The 20,600-nt window shown below is 39.1% G+C and overlaps 1 protein-coding gene across 13 annotated transcripts in view; it reads left to right on the top strand.

Moving 5' to 3' along the window:
* WDR17 (WD repeat domain 17) overlaps positions 1-20,600 on the top strand; it is a 52,503-nt gene extending 31,903 nt beyond the window's left edge. For 7 of the 13 annotated variants that reach the window (XM_083631027.1, XM_083631024.1, XM_083631026.1 and 4 more), the window contains exons 13-30: positions 110-312; positions 417-566; positions 1,500-1,630; positions 2,947-3,072; positions 3,885-4,040; positions 5,312-5,376; positions 6,028-6,160; positions 6,925-7,016; positions 7,541-7,640; positions 9,287-9,426; positions 11,436-11,456; positions 13,420-13,531; positions 14,349-14,490; positions 14,592-14,694; positions 15,854-15,955; positions 19,019-19,117; positions 19,308-19,491; positions 19,635-20,600. In XM_083631027.1, coding sequence (XP_083487153.1) covers positions 110-312; positions 417-566; positions 1,500-1,630; positions 2,947-3,072; positions 3,885-4,040; positions 5,312-5,376; positions 6,028-6,160; positions 6,925-7,016; positions 7,541-7,640; positions 9,287-9,426; positions 11,436-11,456; positions 13,420-13,531; positions 14,349-14,490; positions 14,592-14,694; positions 15,854-15,955; positions 19,019-19,117; positions 19,308-19,491; positions 19,635-19,754 — 2,179 coding nt within the window. In that variant the 3' untranslated portion in view covers positions 19,755-20,600. Of the gene's footprint in view, positions 1-109; positions 313-416; positions 567-1,499; positions 1,631-2,946; positions 3,073-3,884; positions 4,041-5,311; positions 5,377-6,027; positions 6,161-6,924; positions 7,017-7,540; positions 7,641-9,286; positions 9,427-11,435; positions 11,457-13,419; positions 13,569-14,348; positions 14,491-14,591; positions 14,695-15,853; positions 15,956-17,607; positions 17,853-17,961; positions 19,118-19,307; positions 19,492-19,634 lie in introns of those variants that run through there. The other 6 variants (XM_083631029.1, XM_083631022.1, XR_014552134.1 and 3 more) reach the window with 5 other exon arrangements.

Raw genomic sequence — 20,600 nt, 5'->3', positions numbered from 1 at the left:
GCAATTCTTGTAGATGTTCTTCTGGTGTTATCTGGATTTTTTTAAGAAAGAGTTTTGTCTAGAGATGGTCAAGCGCTGCAATGAAACTATTTCACTTCTTTCTTAACAGCACTGTTCGAATATGGGATTATACACAAGATGCTTGTATAAATGTTCTTAGTGGGCATACAGCACCAGTACGGGGATTGCTGTGGAATACAGAAATACCTTACTTACTGATATCGGGCAGCTGGGATTATACAATCAAAGTGTGGGATACAAGAGAGGGAACCTGTCTGGACACAGTGTATGATCACGGTGCAGATGTCTATGGTAATATATTTTAATGTTTGACATTAATACATTTTCAGTAGTTTTTGTATGCTAAAAAATTGTCGTTCAGTATTTTAAAACAAATTTGTTACAATGTATTTTAGGATTAACATGCCATCCTAGTCGTCCCTTCACTATGGCCTCTTGTTCACGAGATTCTACTGTGAGGCTTTGGTCTTTAACACCTCTAATAAATCCTCTCCAGATAAATATATTGGCAGACAGATCATGGGATGAGATTATCGGAAACACTGGTGAGTAAATATACACATATATGTGAGCTATAGACAGACAGACAGACAGATAGATAGATGCATGCTGACTAGGAATATACAAAGCTATCCCTTTATTTCCACATTTTCCACTCATCCTCTCGCATGTTCACGGAAGGTTTGTAGAGAGTCTTGGATATTCTTGCTTTTCAAGTCAATTTTTGCACATACAGGAGTCTTATGTACCTACTCACCCCCAGCTGAAATAGCAGTAATGGCAATTTATGTGCTTTACACCACCGGTTTGTTGCATGTACTTCCCATGTGCAAGTACACCGTTTCTGTATTGGTCACAATTCTGGATGCAGCACGATTTCTATGCCTTTTCTTGATGTACAAAAGCATAAAACAATTTGAGAAGTTGGATCTACAAGTGCAACTACACAGACCACCCTGGAGACTGACAGCTACAGGCTCAAAATTACTGATTTGCTTGCTTACATTCGTGCACATTAAACATTACCCATATATAGCTCTAGTTGTGTGTAGTTTCACATGACTGTACATTGAGGTGTGCATCTCATTGAGCATCGTTTACTGACAGGCATCCCACATTCAGGGACGAATGCTAATGTGCATTCAACTTGTTATTTTATCCCTTTCCACCTGGCTTGTGGAAGCATTTGCCCAATGGATATGCCAGTTAGTTTCTCATCACATTGGAAGGTAAATAAGAGATATGGAGCATTCAGGACCATTGCCCACACCAGCAGAACACCATATTCGGTAGTAATCACACTTGCTGGGTTTAATGTGGAATCCCTAGCTGCAATTTGCAGCGTGCCGGAGGCCAACAACTAGAAGAATTTTGACGTGCAAACGTCCACCTGTGAGTGGACCTCAGAGTATAGCCATATATCCTCCTCATTGTCTTCTCTGTTTCTAACAAGGTGTATAAATATTTGTTTTTAATAGATCGTGCTGTTGAAGTAGGCGCTTCTCCCTTGCTATGTGGCAAAGTATCTAGGGATATTAAACAAGAAGTAGACAAATTGGCTGGTAATCCCCGAGGGAGAAAACTGAGGTGGTTTTCCGAATGTTTATCAGTAAGTATTAAATAGTAAAAAATTGTGTGCATGTAAGATGTAGCTATAGAACTTTAGTCTCACTGGATTAGATGCAAGGCTGCACTGTAAGTATAATAAACCTTTCACAAAATGGTATGTTTACTGTATTATATGTTACCAAATGCAATTTTTCACCTGTCTCATTTGTTACAAAAATAAAATAAACTTGATTTGTCATTTGGCACATTGATCTCACGTCTATTTAGGTGCACAATATAACATAAATTATGACTACCTATGGGAGTTGTTGGTGGGACGCGGGTGGCACTGTGGGTAAAACCTCAGCGCCTAGGACTTGCCGATCGCATGGTCGGCGGTTCGAATCCCCGTGGCGGGGTGAGCTCCCGTCGTTCGGTCCCAGCTCCTGCCCACCTAGCAGTTCGAAAGCACCCTTAAGTGCAAGTAGATAAATAGGTACCGCTTTATAGCGGGAAGGTAAACGGCGTTTCCGTGTGCTGCTCTGGTGCCGGTTCGCCAGAGCAGCTTCGTCACGCTGGCCACGTGACCCGGAAGTGTCTGCGGACAGCGCTGGCTCCCGGCCTCTAGAGTGAGATGAGCGCACAACCCTAGAGTCTGTCAAGACTGGCCCGTACGGGCAGGGGTACCTTTACCTTTATGGGAGTTGTAACATAATCAGTGTTCTTAGCAGGGCTGGGTTGAACAGGGTATGTAAGATTAATAAACCTTATCACCATCAATGTTTATTGCTTATATATAGTATTTCTAAGATGGAAAGTACTTCACAGTCTTCTACTCCCCTTAAAATTACCCAGTGTTCCCATTGTACAATTTGGAAACTACCAAGGCAGCTGTGTGTTCATGGCCAGGGAGGGCTTGGCCAAGTAGAGACAGAATCCCACACTGAAGCGAGATTGGTTGGACGAAACTAGCTACTGCAGCTGCTTCCACAATTTGCTTTAATATAAGAGTGAAGGATAAATACTTTTGAAGAAAACTGAGAGCCCCTGAGTTCAGCTGTCACATGCTTTTCTCCTATTATAACGGAAGTAATTCTGTGGATCCATTGTCATGAAATGACTAGTGGTCTTAAGTTTATACAATGATGCTATGCTGTAAGTTAGTATGTGGTATGTATTATACCGATTTAGTACATTTAAGAGATCTAACACCTGTGTGGTAACACCTCGCTTTCACCTGGATTCAATATTGGCTTGTTTAATTTTGAATTGACCTGTTTTTACTTTTGCACTGACTGACAAACATAATCACTTTCATTGCAGGTTTAATTCTGATATGGCTTAAACAACATTGTGTTCCATTTTTTATTGTTCCAGCCCCCAGGAGGCAGTAAAAACTTATGGGATCTTGTTGCTGTAATAAAAGGCCAAGATGATAGCTTGCTTCCACAGAATTATTGCAAAGGAATAATGCACATGAAACATCTGGTTAGATTTAGAATGGTAAGTTAAATATGCAGGTTGATGAAATAGCTTTAGCTTCCTTTATTACAAAAGAAATAAGCTTTTGCTTATTTCATTTTGCTTCACAAAGCAAAATGATATTGTGGAAAAAGAAAATACATTCATTTCTTACCGTCTGTGGAATATGCACTTAAGAATAATCCCCTTGGGAGCAAGGGTTGCCTACATTGTCGTGTGAGGCACTTAATTTTTTCCTAACACTTGTGTTTCCTTGAGCCAGAGGATTGCTTTAGCCCAAAGAGGTGCAGACTTGCCTGCTGGTTTCGTTTGTTTAGTCTATATTCCTTCTCATAAGAATGAGTAGTTATAAATGGCATGTGAACCCTCAGTTCAAACAGATTTACAACCAGAATTCAGAATATAACAATTCAGTTTCCTTGTCTGTTCTTCTCATTTGGTTGTAAAGAATATGTATGTAAAGGTTTTTGTTTTTTTACCAATAGGAATTTCGAAAAGGAATTTATTCTGACAGTTTCCATTGAGAAATTGTTATGGGTTTAACCAATACGAGATTAAGTGCAATAAAATATTTTACAACAGCGAATACTCTTTAACACAGAAGTCACTGACCTTGTTTGCCCACTTTGACTAGGCACATCCTCCTACCCTTTCTGCCTTACAGGTCACCAGAGCTGAAATATCTGTGTTGGGGAGATAAAGTGCAGCAGCATTTCTGCTCTGCTTTAACATCTCTGGAGATTGAGGCTGTACGTTTGGGCAATTTGTCAAGGCTTAACTCATGTTATAGGAGAAAACTTGATGGGATTTTTTTTTCCATTTTCATCTTTCAGTCCAAAGCCCAAGAACTTACTACTGTGAAGATGTCTAAGTTTGGAGGAGGAATTGGTGCACCTAGCAAGGAAGAAAGGCTAAAAGAAGCAGCAGAGATACATCTAAGACTTGGGCAAATTCAGAGATACTGTGAACTTATGGTGGAACTTGGACAGGTAAACACTACATTATGATATGATAAAAGAGTTCAGTGTACACTTGAGAGGGGAGGGGAGGTGGCATTTTCTCCCACTTCCCTGAGTTTCAGATCAGATGCTCCAGACGCTCTGGAGTATATATATCAGGCATAGGGAAACTCGGCCCTCCAGATGTTTTGGGACTACAACTCCCATCATCCCTAGCTAATAGGACCAGTGGTCAGGGGTGATGGGAATTGTAGTCTCAAAAACATCTGGAGGGCTGAGTTTGCCTATGCCTGATATATATTCCTGCCAACTCATTGGTTTATATATTTAATGACACATGTGGACAAATGAAAGCACCCTGTGCGCTAGATATGCATGACAAAGGTTCAAATGCCTTCTGAAAGGTTGGGTTTGTTTTGAGATAACGTTGCTGTAGTTACTACTGTGTATTTAAAATACTACATTCATGTATTTAAGAAGCATTTGTTGTAGCTAGTATTGTTATTATTTGTACCTCATAATAACTATAACAATGCTATTGCCATAGGACTAATGGTGCTGGATTTTATTTTTATTTTGTCACCCTTGCTGACACTTTTAATATACTGGCAAGTGTGTGTGTGTGTGTGAGAGAGAGAGAGAGAGAGAGCGCGTGCGCGCACACCTCATTCCCACAACCAAGCATGTTGTAAAGTACTATAATTGCTTACATTAAATAAGGTCTATCACATTCATATTTAGTATGCTGTTGATGTCTTCCATATAAAAATAACACATTACAAGAGAAATGCAGGATACCCAACCCACCCTATGGGGGTGAAGGCCTTGGGAAGGGGTTGCAAGTGAGAATTGGTGGGCAGCCAGGAAGGATTAAGAATCCTTTCCTATTTGATGATTATCTCCTGCAAATGTCCTCCCTTCTCTCTCCTGCATTACTGTTAACCAGAAAATGTATTTTGAGAAAGCTGTGTATGAAAAAGTTACAGTACTTTCACCCTTTATGATCTCTGGAAAAAGTTACTTCAAAACGACTGTATTTTAAAACATGACTCTGTGAAGTAAACATCCAATTCTTCAGTGATTCTGTTGTGAAGGGTAACAAATGACGTACTGGCTTCTTAAGTGACCTCATTTTTTTTTCAGATAGTACTCATTTTTAAATAGAAATAGAAAGGGCTAATTTGTTAATGATGTCCGTATAAAGGGGAAAGAATTTGAAATGGAAACTGTTTTTCAAAAACCGTTGAATAATGCATGTTTCTTGTGTTGAGATGAAAATAATGACATATTCTGTGTTTTAGTGGGACAAAGCTCTCTCAGTTGCACCAGGGGTATCTATGAAATACTGGAAGAAATTAATGCAAAGGTAAGATGGGAATTCTAATTTAAGTCACCCTTTTGCATTATGAGGCATAGTCCTGAATCCAGCACAGAGTTTGGCATGTTTAAGTCCACTGATTCTTGTAGGCTTAAGGAAACTTAATTCTGTGTTGGATTCAGGAGTGACTATAGCATCACATGCTGCCTCCCTTGCCTTCCTCCAGAATCCCCACCCCCCATTCTTCTGGCATCTTTAACCACAATTAAGTTGATTACCAGTGCTTTTCAACTTTGTTATAAACCTGGTGTTAGGGCTGAGCAATCAAATAAGTGGCCATATTTACAGAAATGATTCATAGTGGTAGAAACAAACCCATCTCTTCAAAAGATCTCTTCAAACTCATGTCCTGCTTGCCATAGACGTCTGTTTTTATTTGCAAACCCTGGTTAGGAAGGAATCTGCAACAGTCATGTAAAAGTTGTATCTGGTGGTGCATTTTTCAATTAGTTATTTGAAACTATCCATATAAGTGCTTGAGAGTGTAAGTTTTTGGAAACAGTGCTTTTGGGAAGAGTTTTGTGTATCTCAGAAGGATATATATAAATCTTGATGCCACATTGATGTTCTTTGAATGGATCTGATACTAAACATAACTTAAATGAACTTAATAACGGCAGTGCTTTCAATTTTGATTAGGAGAGCTGACCAGTTAATTCAGGAAGAAAATGATGATGTTATTCCATACTGCATAGCAACTGGTGATGTGAAGAAACTTGTCACATTTTTTACTTCAAGAGGCCAGCTTAAAGAAGCTCTGCTTGTTGCACAGGTACCAATGTACACAATAGTAAATAACTCTCTTAAGATGTAATATAACTTTTGCTGTACACTGATACCTGTTGTGTTGTTATCTAAATCAACAAGAAAAACAAACTGAGTAGAAGGATTATGTTAGAACCAGGAAATTATTAAATAAAAGGAAGGGATAGTAAAGCTCTAGATTTTCCTGCTTCTGCAAAGAATAAGAATTTCCATCCCATTCCACAATTTACTCATATGCTGGTGACATTAAAGCTGGTGTTTATGATGCCTGCAGTCCTGAGTTTTAAAAGCCTAGTAATGATAGACCTGTTTAGCCTACACTATTGTCAGAATCCTATACCTGTGGATTGGTACCAGTGCCAGGTATTTTGTGCAATGATGGCACTAATAGAGCTAGGGAACAGTTTCAGTGTATTGGAATAAAAATCAAACAAACAGACCTATATTAGCTATGAAACAAAGCTTGGCAGCTTTTGCTAAGAATATCATTCTGTTGTGGATAATAGAAGCTTATACATCCTAGTCAAAGTACTTGGAATTTTACTCTCCCACATTTACAACATAACAGGATAGCTCCCTGACTTGTAATAAATTTTCTACCATCAGTTTGAGATGTACCAATATGGTTTTTCCAGATGGTAGTTGGGCTGTTTTCTCCTACTGTGATATGAGTGTTCACATTTCATTGTTAACCCCTTTTTGCAAATATTACCAAGATGACAATGGTTTATGTTGCTTTTGATTGACTCTTTTTTTTTTAACCGGTTTTAGTCAGCATGTGAAGGAAATATGCAAACATCCCAGTGTTTAGAATCAAATGGAACAGAAGATTTGGAAGGAAACAGCATGGAAGATTACACTGAGTGAGTCACTGAGTGGTTACTTTTCATATGTTATCTTGGTTTTTTTGCCTGTCACAAAATTAATGTGGCATTTTAAATTGAGATTTGACAATTTTTTTTACTGAATTTGGTAAGCTATTGATTTGCCATATCTTTGTTGTCCCTTCTGAGATGGGGGACACATTTACGATTAAATTATGACTTACATGGTATGTGAACCAGGGCACTATATTCCAATAACCAGTGCTTTTTTTCCTTAAAAAATGTTTAGGGGGTACTCTCATTTTCCTACTCATATTGAAATACTGCCCCTCCATGAGGCCAAACTTCAATTGACAAAATGTTCAGGGGTATGCATCCCCCTGCGTCCCCCCAGAAAAGCACTGCCAATAACCAAAACTAATTTATGATTGGGCTGCCTCATGCTGTGGTGGTGCTGACCAAATTTTCAGGTAGTAAAGGAGAAGGATGCACTAACAACATCTGGTAGATTTATCTAGTTTTAATTATTTAATCAAAGTTATTTCTATTTTTGTTTTTTCTAGACTCCTGCACAAAGTCAGTAAAGAATTGTCTGAGTGGTATTTTCAGGATGGCTGTGCGGTGCTAGCTGCTTGCTGCCATTTAGCTGTTGAGAACATTGAGGTAAAAGTATTTTCTGTTTACTCTATACCAAAATAGAAATGTGCAGAATAATTACTCTTTGTTTTGTACATTTGCATACATTCTATTAATTTTTTTAAAAACAATCCTGTTATATATAAATAAACTTGTTTTTTTTACATCATGTTGATCCAGTGGGCAGTGTGGAATAAAGACACATAGGAAAGATGCATGGTCAGCAATAACAAAGGGAACAAATAATTGAAAGAATTTTTAAAAGCCATTCCTATTAGCCGGATTCTGTTGCCACATCACTTTAGGAGATTTTTATGCTGCTGAGAGTCTGCTTTGTGCCTTTGTCTTATCCAGCCCTGAGTGTTACCATTACGGTGGTACCTCAGGTTGCATACGCTTCAGGTTACATACACTTCAGGTTACAGACTCCGCTAACTCAGAAATAGTGCTTCAGGTTAAGAACTTTGCTTCAGGATGAGAACAGAAATCATGCAGCAGCGGCGCAGCAGCAGCAGGAGGCCCCATTAGCTAAAGTGGTGCTTCAGGTTAAGAACAGTTTCAGGTTAAGTACGGACCTCCGGAACGAATTAAGTACTTAACCTGAGGTAACCTGAGGTAGTTAGCTTTTTACCATGTTCATTCCTTACAACATGCAATGCTACAAAGCAGGTGATGAAAATTCCTGCAAGGAGCAGCTGATAAAGTTGTGGGAATAACAGGCCTCAACCACTACTACTGTGGTGGAGAAAGTCCCTTTTCGAGATATGTTTTTATGTACCAGCTATCAAGATATTAAAGCTGGTCCCAAGATGCCGTGGATACTTGCTGACCATTTCAGGAAACAGTAATTCCCAAGGGAGTTCCTACAATTGTCCCTAAAATGTAGATAGTGTTGATAGTTAAGAAACATCAGCTCCTGGTGGATAGTAATTTCTCCCCTGCACATCGCTCCTTAGTCCATATCTAAGAGCCAAGCCTGCATCAAAGCCAGATTTCCAGTTTGCTAGGCCCAAATTCATAAGTAACTCTAAGCTTTGCCTCTTTCCAAAGTATTGATTTTCAAAAAGTCTTTTCAATTGTGCTCTTCCCCTTGAGAAATGACACCTGTGAGAGTGGAAAGGCAGCACACACAGGCTAAAGATCCTATTCCCATTCTCCTTAACAATCTCTTAAAGGGAAACCCTTCATTAGTGGACAAATAACTATTCTGGCGGCCATTACCTTCCACTGTGGATAAACCCTCTGCAGGGATGGGGAAACATTCTAAAATGGCGTGTCCGGGTGAGAGGAGGTGCTGTGTTGGGCCACAACCGCCACTCACTGGTAAGACGGTGGGTGGCCATTGTGAGATCTTTAGATGCTTTTCATATTGGGAAGGTTGGATGAGTTACAGAAATTCCTGTTTATTCTAAATTTTCTAGAAGTTGGCACAGCTTGGGGTGACGTGTCTCTTCTATTTAAAATAGTAATTCACTTTTAGCTGGTTTGCTTATAGACAAAATATTGCTTACAGTGATATAAAGTAAAGCAGGTCAAACCATGAGTCTTGTTCATTAATGCATGTTTTTGTCACTCTTTAATGTAGCATTGGAAAGTAAACATTTTACAATGCTGGTCTCAATGAATCCTAAGTGTTTGTGATGCTTAATGATATGATTTTCTTATTGAGCAAGCTTGCCATGGCAAACCTGATTCGTGGAAATGAACTGGAATTGGCAGTCAGTGTGGGTACTGTCTTAGGAGAATGTGCAGCGCAAGCAACACAATATGCGCTAGAGTTACTAGCAAGAAAATGTATGACTATAACAACATGGTAAGAACTTCTTACTCCAAAGAATGTTTCACTCTAACAAACCTTGGACACTTTTATAGAACACCAGAGTCTCATATTTTGAAAACAGCAACAACAACTTTGAGGAACCTTTGGTTTTTTTATCCATAAGAAACTATTAAAAAGTAAAACTCAACTACAGTAGCATATTATGAACAAACACCAATGTTCTTAGAGCAGAAAAATGTCATATAAATTAGCAAGAACAAGTCAATAGGTTTTCATTTGGCTAGTACCAAGTGCTTCCATATTGCAGGAGTAATAACTACCATATCAGTAGGCAGGGTAGATTTTTGAGACAGTTCTAGGATTTGTGCTCTGCTTGAGTGACTAAAGTGCACCAGGAGCATGCTTGTGTGTGTCCACATTTGTCTTTACCACCTTTGTGATTCCACCTCAGTTAGAATCAGTTCTTCTGAGTACCTTTTGAGCTTATTTTTTCAATCCACAAACATTAAAACTACATCTCACAGATTGAATGTTCCATGCATAAAATGGTCATATGACTAAGTTGCAGCAAATAGAGATTGCTAGTGCACACACAATAATCTACGTTGATTTTCTGACCCATGTGACTGATTTGACAGATAATCCACGAGAGAATAAATCTGCACACGTTGAAATGAGCCAAAAGGGTGGGGTGGGAATCGTCCCCTAATCCTCAGATTCAGATAATGTGAAGAAATCCAGCATAGTTTGTTTCAAATTTTGGGGTAATGTTTTGCTTTTCTCCATTCATTTTGCTTTGCGTATCCAAGCAAAGTGTTATGGGATAACTATTAGCCTCATAATTTTGATAAGGGTTGGAAGAAAATAGTTACTTTGGATTGTGGTTTATGTCAGGAGTGTAATTTTAACAGAGCTCGATTTTTCTGTGACCAAATGATAGTGTCCAAAATCTGTTCTTAATTTCAAGAACACTTGTCTTGCATGTAGCTGCTAGACATAAGTGGATGAGAGAAATGTATTGGCAGTTGCCACTTTAGGGTAGGGGATGTGAAAAGGGACACCCCACCCCCGTCATCTAAGTTTAGCAATTGTTCAGTCTTCTCCAGCCATAACAAAGTCTTGGAGATTGCCTTTCTGGGCTCATTTATGTTTCTCAGCTCCTTGGCAAACAAATAAAATGAAAGAGGAAGGTGCAGAAATGTAGAGGCCCACAGTTGTTTTAAGGTATGTACAGGAGAGGCCAAAGGGAAACAAAATATAAACAAAAATCAGGTGGTGTTGCCCATGACCCACACTGCCCAAAATTCACTGCCCAAAATTATCTTTGGTAGGGACAGCAGTATGTGTTGCACTTGCTGTGATGACATGCTGTCACCTTCCTGAGTATAGCTGCATACTGAGATGGCTGTGGAGCTTATAGCTAAGCCTTTCTACTCCTTACAAAATCATATGCTTGTGGAATTTAATCATACAAATCAGAGTTTGTATGATTGGATTCCACAAGCACAATGAATTCACAATCCAACTTCTTGCAAGCACTCGCAGCTTTGCTTCCCATTTATGAGAACGTAAAGCTTTCAGCATATTGCCTTCCGAGTCAATATATCTTTTTTCTTTTGCATCTTGGGTGATAACCACTACTAGCCATGCTCTCAGTAAATCCAATAAAATCAGTTGATTTGAGTTACTCAAGTTATTCTCAGTATTATATTTCCCATAGATTGTAAAATCTGAAATAAAATCATGACCAAGAAAATGAATATTGGAATTCATTATTGCCTAAAGCCTTGCTATTTGGGTAATGTTTTGTTTTGTTAACGGTAGGATTGTTTTTACATAAAAAGTCAAAAGATAGTTAACATGGGATACATAAAATTGCAGTTTGCATGTTGGATGTAGTAGAAGCAGAATAAGAATTTGGAGCTGTCTGTTCCTTTCCCTGCTTTTTTTAAAAAAATCCCAGCCTCTCACCATTTGTCCTGTGTGTGTTTAGTATATAAATGCTGTTTTTGTCTGTTACATTTTGAATATCTTTGTTTTAGCTTTCCATCACCTGGATACAGGTACTTTCTTTTCTCTAGAAGGACATTCTAATCTATCCTCTGCAAAGCATGACATTTCGGGTTAGACTGAAAAGAAAATCCTTCATCCTCTGCTGGCTTTTCTAATAGAACAAAATACTTTGCATGATAAGTAGAATAGACTGGCTGAAAAGAAACATAATGGGTTATTGATGAGAATTCAATGTGTAAGAACAAAAAGTAAGGGCATATCCTTAAGACATCCCTCTCCTCTCATGGGATTGTCCCATGCCTTCACAAAGCGGAACATTTGCAGTTCTGACAGTTTGATCCTGATACTAAACTAGCACATAAGAACTGAGGTTAGTGATTCAACAGCTGTGGTGTTTGAATACTTAATATTATGCCGGCATTGCAGCCGTGTTAATGGCGACACTGGAGATTGGCTCCAATATTTAGGTTTTCCTAAATATTTCCTAACCGTTTCTTGAAAGTTGATGGCTGCCTTGCCAGCCAAGCAATAGAAGGATCATAATCTATCCTAAGTGAACATTTATTTGGGCATATGCAGATGTACAAATTGGTATACGTACTTGCCAACTATTTCTTGGAGCGCAGATGGCAAATAGCTTTCTGTAAAAGCACTCCTCCAGTACTTAAAATTTAATCCCATGGGGAGCATTACTCAATAAACAAAGCAATTGCTAGTCATACACCTGAGGTTCTTCGTACATGCAAGGCTCTGGTATATGAAGATGCAGGATTTCCCCCTTGATAGTGTCATGGATAACACAATGTGCACATTCCCATTTTGTGTATGGAGGTTCCCTGATACAGAATGGTGAATGATGGATTCCTTTGGATTTTCATCATTCCTGACTATTGGCCATTCTGGCTAGGAGCTGGAGTCCAACAGCATCTGGGAGGCCACATGTTGCCCATCCCTTCATTGTGGTAACAACTTGTTAAGCTCATATACCATTGACTATATAATGCACACCATCTACAGTGAACTAAGACAGCTTGATAGCAGCAATATTTCTGGAGTTGCAAGATGTATTTTCTAAGAGGTCACAGACTGCCTATAATCAGGGGTGCCCAAACTTTTTTCAAAGAGGGCCAGATTTGATGAAGTGTACATGCGTGAGGGCCGACCAGAGTTGTTGAGCTTTTTTTAGGATTTTAGCCCAGGACATATACTGCCATGGGAGCCAGATTAAATCGACCAGCAGGCCGGATTAGGGATTAGGCCCCCAAAACGGACTTTGGACATGCCTGGCCTATATGGTTGCTGAAAATGGAATAAACCTAGTAACTCTTTAAATTTTTTTTAATGATACTGAAAGATGTAGTTTTGATCTTGAATTTTTGATTTTTGTTGTTGTTCATAGAATTGTATTTTATGACTTCACCAAAGCATGTCAAATTACCTGAAGTGTTCATACATAGCTGTTTGCTATCCTAGGGATCTGAAAATGGTAATTTGATAGTGGCCCAAGCATGAGAGATGGAGAGTGGAAGCTTCTGCTTTCACTTTAGAACAAACCACAGTTCTCTGTAATGACCAAACAGAAGCAGCAGTTTGTTCTAGTGGTCATTTGTTTTGTTAATTGACTTTCGTCAGAACACAGCACAGTTCCTCAAGCTCAATGCATTGTGAAACTGTGGTTTGTTGGAAAGTAGGAAGCTTTTTCACTTCCCCATCTTGAGGCTTGCTGTTGGTCACCCAAATCATGGTTTAGGTGATAATCTGAGTCAGGACTGTGTACATCCGTTTTACAACTGCATTAAAGGCTCTTGAGCTCATTGTTAGTATGCAGTATCTTCTACATTACCACACTCTCTTCCAGAGCTGTCCGCTGCATAAAAGTAGCTTCACCTCACCTACAGTTTCACAGCCACTTAAGAGAGGAACGGGAGCAGAACAAGTAATCTTAATTTTGGCATTGCTCATTGCCACCTTTTTACATTGCTAAATAACTGTGGCATGTTTGTCTTTTCACAGGGATTTAGCAGCAGATCTTCTTATGATGATCCCCAATAATGAGCTACAGTTAGTAAAGCTTTGTGCTTTCTATCCTGGATGCACAGCAGAGATAAATGACCTACATGAAAAGGTACACTTAAGAGGTCAACTGTCTCTTAACCATTTATGTGAGTAGCAGAAGAAGTTTTATGTTAATTTGTTAATACCTAGATACATTTATTTTAGGATTCTTCCTATTAGAGTGCACTATAATCATAATCCTCTATGTTATTTATTACCTTTACTTTTTTTAAAAAAAAATTGCTATCCAAGTCCTGTATGCACAGGAAGAAGCAGTCATTTCCTGTTGGGCATACCAATAATTTTTCTTGTGGATGGCAATAGAAAGTATCTCTACAGATGAAGCTTAGTGTGCATAACTGAGCTGTTGATCTGTGGCCTTATTATCGTATTAAGGTATCTACATCAGCTTGAAAAGTAGGTTTACACAGAATACCCTTTTCTGATGGAAAGGATAATATAGATTTAGCTGTGTGTACAATGAGTGAAGTCCGGTTTTGTTCAGGCGTGATGCTGCAATGCAGAGGTGTCCCGCAGGACTTAACAGAGCCCTGTTTTCCTATCCCAGTGTAAGGATGTATATATGTGCAAGGGCATTATGGTGAATGAGAAGTCTGGACATACATCCCCTATGTATGCCATACAGATTACTTGTACTCTGGAGCATAAATAATGTGCCTAGTGCAAAGACAAGGGCCTCAGGATACACAAATTGCACGCAGACTTTCCACTCCCTGTAATGTTCCTTTGCACTGCCTGGGAAAGAAACTGGTTTTATGTTGTGGGGAGCATTTCATGTTGGACACTGCACCCATTCTTGTGCAAAACCCCAGCTTCCCGTACAAATATTGTCATAAATGTTGTTTTGTAAATGTTTTGTTTTTCAGTGCAGCCTACCAGATGTAGAAGAATGTATGCAGTTAGCGGAGACAGCTCAGGAGGAAGGAAATATATTTGAGTCAATAAAATATTATTTGTTAACTATAGAACCAGAAAAAGCACTTCCAATAGGCATTCATTATGTGAAAGGTAGGCTTCTTAATGAGTCAGAAAATCTAAAAGATTAATATTTGCTTGGTTTTTCCGTTCTTCAGCACTTCAAACTTTTCTTCTCCTTTTGTGTTTGACAGAACAAATCAGTAGCTCAGATTGGACCTTGGACTCAGTCTGTCCATTTCTTGATCTGCTAAGCTATATCCGGACAGAAAAGTTGTTACTTCATAAATGTAGTGAGTAAGTATGCTTTGTGAAAGTTGTGAAATTGAATCTGAGCTATTTCTATGGTTAGACTTTATTTACCCCTGTGCCCTCCATTGCCAGTACGTCTTAAATAGCCCCAGCACAACTAAGCTGAAGAGAAATAAAGTAAAACCAGAGCTGACCATTTTAAACAGATGAACATAGGACAATTTTAGATGAGTTCATGTATAATAATAAACAGATTCTGTTTTTTGTAGAAGTGCAGTTGACTTCTGCAGTGTTTTATTCTAGAGCATGTTGAGGTCAGATCTTCACCTCATTATAAAGAATACTTATGGTAAAAAATGCATTTTTCTGCAAGCATTTTTTTTTTTAAACCATGTATTCTGTAAACATGGGATATTGCCGGTTTTTGATGGCTTTAGATATGCTTCTGGATTGTTCCTTTGGAGATATTCTCTGTGCTAGATGTTTTTAGGGCCCTGTGCACGGAGAACCACCCACACTGCCATAAATCCAGTGCTGTCACCGGGCCACTAGGCTGTCATTTTAGTGATGGGTAGGTGAACCGTTGCCAAGATCTGCTCCCATCTGCAGTGGCCACCCACCACTTTAATTTGCCCAGAATGTAATACCCAGTGTGGATGGGAGCTGAGCTTGGTTCTCATTCATAAGTGACATCTCCACCTGCCCAGTGCTAACCTGCTGTCCAATGAGGAAACTGATTTAAGTGGTAGCACCACTGGAGAAAAGTGTGTGAGCGAAGTGGAGGAGAAAGGGTATGTGGAACTGTGAGGAGCAAAAGGCCCCTTAAGTTTGGAGCTGGCACTGCTTATGCTGTTTTGTTTTGTTTTGTTATTGTTTTATTATGTTTTAAACAGATGTTAATTTACTGCTTTGAAAGAGAGTATGGGTTTTATCCAGAGTTGTCCATGTGGATGTGGAACAGACTTCCGCTTAAGCAGTGGGACTTCAACATCATCTTCTCCCCACTGCAGTTCTCCTGTGACCTCAGAATCTGCTCCAAATGATTGGGGTGGGGGGTGGCAGCTCTGGAGTATATTTGGGGGCCAACTGAGGAAAGAGAGAAGGTCCCATTGCTCAATAGTAAACAAGTTTTATGTCTATGATCTTCTTTCATAATGATTGGGCAAAATAATGGAAGCACTTATTAATGTTCTTCTATTTTCAGATTTAGAAATGAGTTGTTAATATTGTGTGGTTACATTGGTGCATTACTGGCTATTAGAAGACAGTACACTAGCATTGTGCCAGCACTTTATGAATATACAAGGTAATTCTTTATTACACAATAGTTGCATCCATTGGGATTATGATGGATTTGATTGTTTCCTTTTCTCCAATGCTGTCAATTATTACTTATGATGTTCCTTGGCACTTGAATAGTGATTAATCCCTTTGAAATTGGCTTAGTCTTTGTAAAATCTAATTTCTCAGCTGCCTTGATTTACTTGGCATATAACATGGGCACCACAAACACTGTTTCAAAGGGACATTGGGATTTTCTAGCATAATGTTCCAAATGGGTTTTATTTTGCAACTCGATACAAGGAAAAGAAATAAGAAATACTAATGAGAGATAGCTTCTATTTTTTTATAGCAAAGATGAACTAAACATATGGATGTGGTAGTCTTAACAATTATTATTAGTTTTTTGGGGCATAGGTTATATGTAATACTTTAGGGGTTAGAGCAGGGGTCTGCAACGTTTTTTCAGGCCAGGCTGGTCCACTCCCCGGCATCCACTCCCCATGCATGCCCGTGCGTGCGCTCAAGCTATTTCTGGGTTGGAAGAGTGCCGGAAATAGCGTGTGCGCATGGGCGCTCCTCTGCCCTGGAAGTGCGCTGGAAATAGTGTGTATGCACGCGTACAGGCGCTCCGGGTGAGGAGCACATGTGCGCACACACTATTTCAGGCACTCTTTCAACCCGGAAGCCAGTTCCTGTGGCGAGAAAAAAAATGGTGTCATGAAAAAAAGAGCACAGAATCCCCATGCCTATCCATGGAATGGCCTTGGGCCGGTTCCAGGAAGCTCATGGGCCGGAACCGGCCCATGGGCCTTAGGTTGCCGACCTCTGGGTTAGAGTGTTACATCTGATGGAATGGGCCTGGGTTAGACAACACTAGCCAGGGCTAGTGTTCTCCAGATGTTTTGGACTACAATTCCCATCATCCCTAGCCTACAGTAACGCCAGTTGTATCTAGAGCACTACTTAGTTGTATTTTATTGGATTTATTTCAAAAATTGTGAATCTAGTATGTGGATAAGGAGCTTCAAGGAATGCAGCCTGCTGTATGTTTCTTCAGTCTTTCCCTTCCTGCCTCCATAGCTGCTATAAGCAGGAAAGAGTTGATCAGCTTGGTTTGGGAGGTAATTGCATGCCCAGTCGCAGAGAACCTAGCTGCCATTATTGCCTCCTTGCAAGCATGGTGGTCTTGACTGCCTTGAAGGAGGTGGTTGTGAGACTGCTTTGAAAACCTCAGATTGTGCTAAATATAGCACAGTTGGTAGAGCATGACTCTTAATCTCAGGGTCGTGGGTTCGAGCCCCATGTTGGTTTGGACTACATGGTCCCTTCCAATTCTATGATTGACAGGTTGCAAATATACCTTTCTTGTGCTAACTGTGGCATTTGCCATATAACCCAGACAATCTGCACCAATTTCAGTCTGGCTTCAAACCTGGGTTTTGCCCCCAAACTACCTTCATTTCTATGATGATTGAGGAATGCCAAGATGGCAGATGGAGTGAGACCCTTCAAATTCTCCTGGGCCTCTCAATGTCTTTTGATATGATTATGCTATGGTGTGCAACAGGGCTCCATTTTGTCCCTGTGCTGTACATGAAAATGCTATCTGGAGAAATGGAGTGAGGGGTCATCAATATGCAGATGACAGCCAACTCTATTTCTCCTTTTCATCAGATTTTGATGAGGCTGTTGAGATGCTGAAATGATGTGTGGAATCAGTAAATGACTGGAAAAGGACCAAGAAGTTGAAACTCAATTCAGACAAGAAAGAGGTTCTGCTGGTGGATGGTTCATCTGGTTTGGGAGATGCTATTCAGTGTGATTTGGGTTGCATTCTCCCTAAAGGATTAGGTTTGCAGCTTTTGGGTGCTTCTAGAACTGGACTTTAGAGGTTCAAATAGTTTCACTTCCTAAGGGAGGTGTCAAAACAAAAAAAAATTTTTTTCTTTCCAGTAGCACCTTAAAGACCAACTAAGTTAGTTCTTGGTATGAGCTTTCGTGTGCATGCACACTTCGTCAGATAGGGAGGTGTGTCAGCTATCACCCCTCTGGACAAAGAGCCTGGACACAATCCAGTATTATATCTCAGTTAGACATTGTATGTGAGACTGTCTTTGAAAACTACTTGGAAACTTCAGGTAGTCCAAAATGATACACCAAAATTACCAAGACTGGTTGATTGGAAGACATCTAGCCAGTTTTAAAACTATTAAGGATAATGGTCTGTTTCTGAGCAGAATTCAAAGTGCTGGCTGGGACTTACCTTTAAAGTACGTGCATGGCTTGAGAGCCCCAGGTACCTGGAACAGCCCTTTCTTTTATATGAACTTCCCTGGGTATTAAAATTTCCAAGGGCCTTTCTCCATGTCTCCTTGCCTTACTTCTGGAGGTGAGCAGAGATAGGGCCTCCTCTGTGGTAGCTTTAAACCTTCTCCAAGATATACTCACTTGGCCCCAGTCTGATTTTTTTCCCATACCATTTTTTTAATCTTATTTGCTCAGGCCTTTCAGTTTTGCTAGTTTTATCCTTTAAAAGCTGCTAGCTTTTAAATAATTTTCATTGGTTTTATTATTTGTGTCTTAAATTCTTGTGAGCTGCTCTGGAACTCTGTACAAAGGAGAGGGATATTGTATTAAATACCTGGAAGATTGACTTCCATGGTGGTCCTGTTTACAATTCAACCAGGCCATCGACAGCAGGTATTTTTCATAAAAGTCTCTGAGACTGAACTGATTTCAAGGACTTATAGAGGATATGAAACAAAAGGGTAGGCAGGTGGTTCTTCACTTGCACTAAGGCCTGCTGATTGTGACATAATGTGTTTTTCAAAACTGGTGAAAGTAGTTATATCTTCCAAGTGCTCTCAAATGGAACTGGGGAGAGGGGCTTGTTCATTTGTTGTAATTTTTTGTGTAATATATATATGAATCATTGTTGCCTGCCAAAAACCTTCCATATGGGGTGAGAAAGCAGTCTGTATAATTTGTATGCAGTTTTTAAAAGTTTGTTCAGATTGCCCAATTGTATAGAGCTAGAATTTGTCATGTGCTTTCAATACTTCTGTTACACTGCATTCTTTTCCAGCCAGCTTTTAAAAAGACGGGAGGTGTGTGTACCCCTGAAAATTGAACAACTCTCTGAGGAACTAGATGCTTGGAGAGCTTGTACTCAATCACTAAACAAGTAGGTGTACAATGACCATAATAGAATTTTAGATGATTTGAATTTGCGATCTTTTGTCTTTTAGTAGAGGACAAATGTATCAGAAATTCTGTTAACTTTTAGATGCTTTTTAAAATAAAATAAAAAATCTTGTTTGTATGTTTCAAGTCAAGAAAACTATTGCAAATAATGATATATATTTCTCACACAGATCTGCTGATGAATTGCCCCCTACACCCCCATCTGAATTGCAACAAGAGATATATGCGACACTGACGTCTCGAATAAAAGAGGAACCTCTGAAAGTAACAATTGGACCAGATTACGTTACAGGCTCTAACCTTCCTAGTCATTCAGATGTTCACATCTCTTGCTTGACAGGATTAAGGATACAGGTATTTCTTAGTGGAGCTGGATTACATTTAGGAGAAGTTTGAAAGTATTAACTTCTGCCACAATTGCTCTCTCTCAAGAGTACTGTATTTTTTTAATGTGTAATATTTTGCTTCCCTCCCCCCATACTTCTTACATCCAACAGGGTCCAGTGTTTTTCCTTGAAGATGGAAAATCCACAATTTCACTCAACGATGCGTTAATGTGGGCAAAAGTGAACCCTTTCTCTCCACTGGGTACAGGAATACGGCTCAACCCATTCTAACAAAAGAACATAAGAACTCACTTTTACTAAAAACAGCTAATATGCTGGTTGCTATCATTTTATATTTATTAGCTGGAGGATTTGAAGTTGAATCCCACTTGAAGGATAGTTTTATGTAAATTTAATTTTATATTAAATTTGATAATCCAAAGAGTCATGTATATCATTGGTAGCCATGGACTTTTGAGAATAGATTAAAATGTTGTTTCTGTGGACAAACATGTGAAGCATGTAGAGAAGTATCTGCACTCTATTAAGTTGCAAGGATAGCACAAATTGAAGCTCATAATTTGAAATGCATTCACGTTATTTATGACATTTTGGAGCAGTATGGCTGCTTTTAGAACTAGCAGCTTATGATAGGGAGTATATGCTTCCTATTTTAGGTAAAGTTTGTGTATTTGTATCCTTGTGGTGGAAGCTAAGCACACATCCTACTGAATGCAACATGTTTGCCGTGCAATATCCTCTGAAACGAATGGAGCTTATGCAGCTCTTATAGAGGATGGATTGTATTCTGATAATCTAATAATTTATTCATGCGTAAATTAAATGGTTGTATAGTAAACACAGATTATTGTTTAGCAAGTATTTTGGAATACTTAGTTTTACACTTCAACTGGCATGAGAATCTTTTTTCTTATATTTTGTCAACACTTCTCTTTATTTTAAATGAGTAAGCATATTTCTAAAATTTATTTTCAAAGAAAAATTTGTAAGTAAACTACTTATTGGAATGTACCAAAATACATGATGTAAATTTTAATTCCTTTCATTCTAGTGATTGTAAAAATACTGTATTCAGAGGTCCAGATGCCTAAATAAATTGTTATTGTTTCATAAAAA

Source organism: Podarcis filfolensis, assembly GCF_964270895.1.
Source record: "Podarcis filfolensis genome assembly, chromosome: 9".
Taxonomy (NCBI): domain Eukaryota; kingdom Metazoa; phylum Chordata; class Lepidosauria; order Squamata; family Lacertidae; genus Podarcis; species Podarcis filfolensis.
Note: the sequence above shows the minus strand (reverse complement) of the source record. Positions and strands in the feature narration are given on the sequence as shown.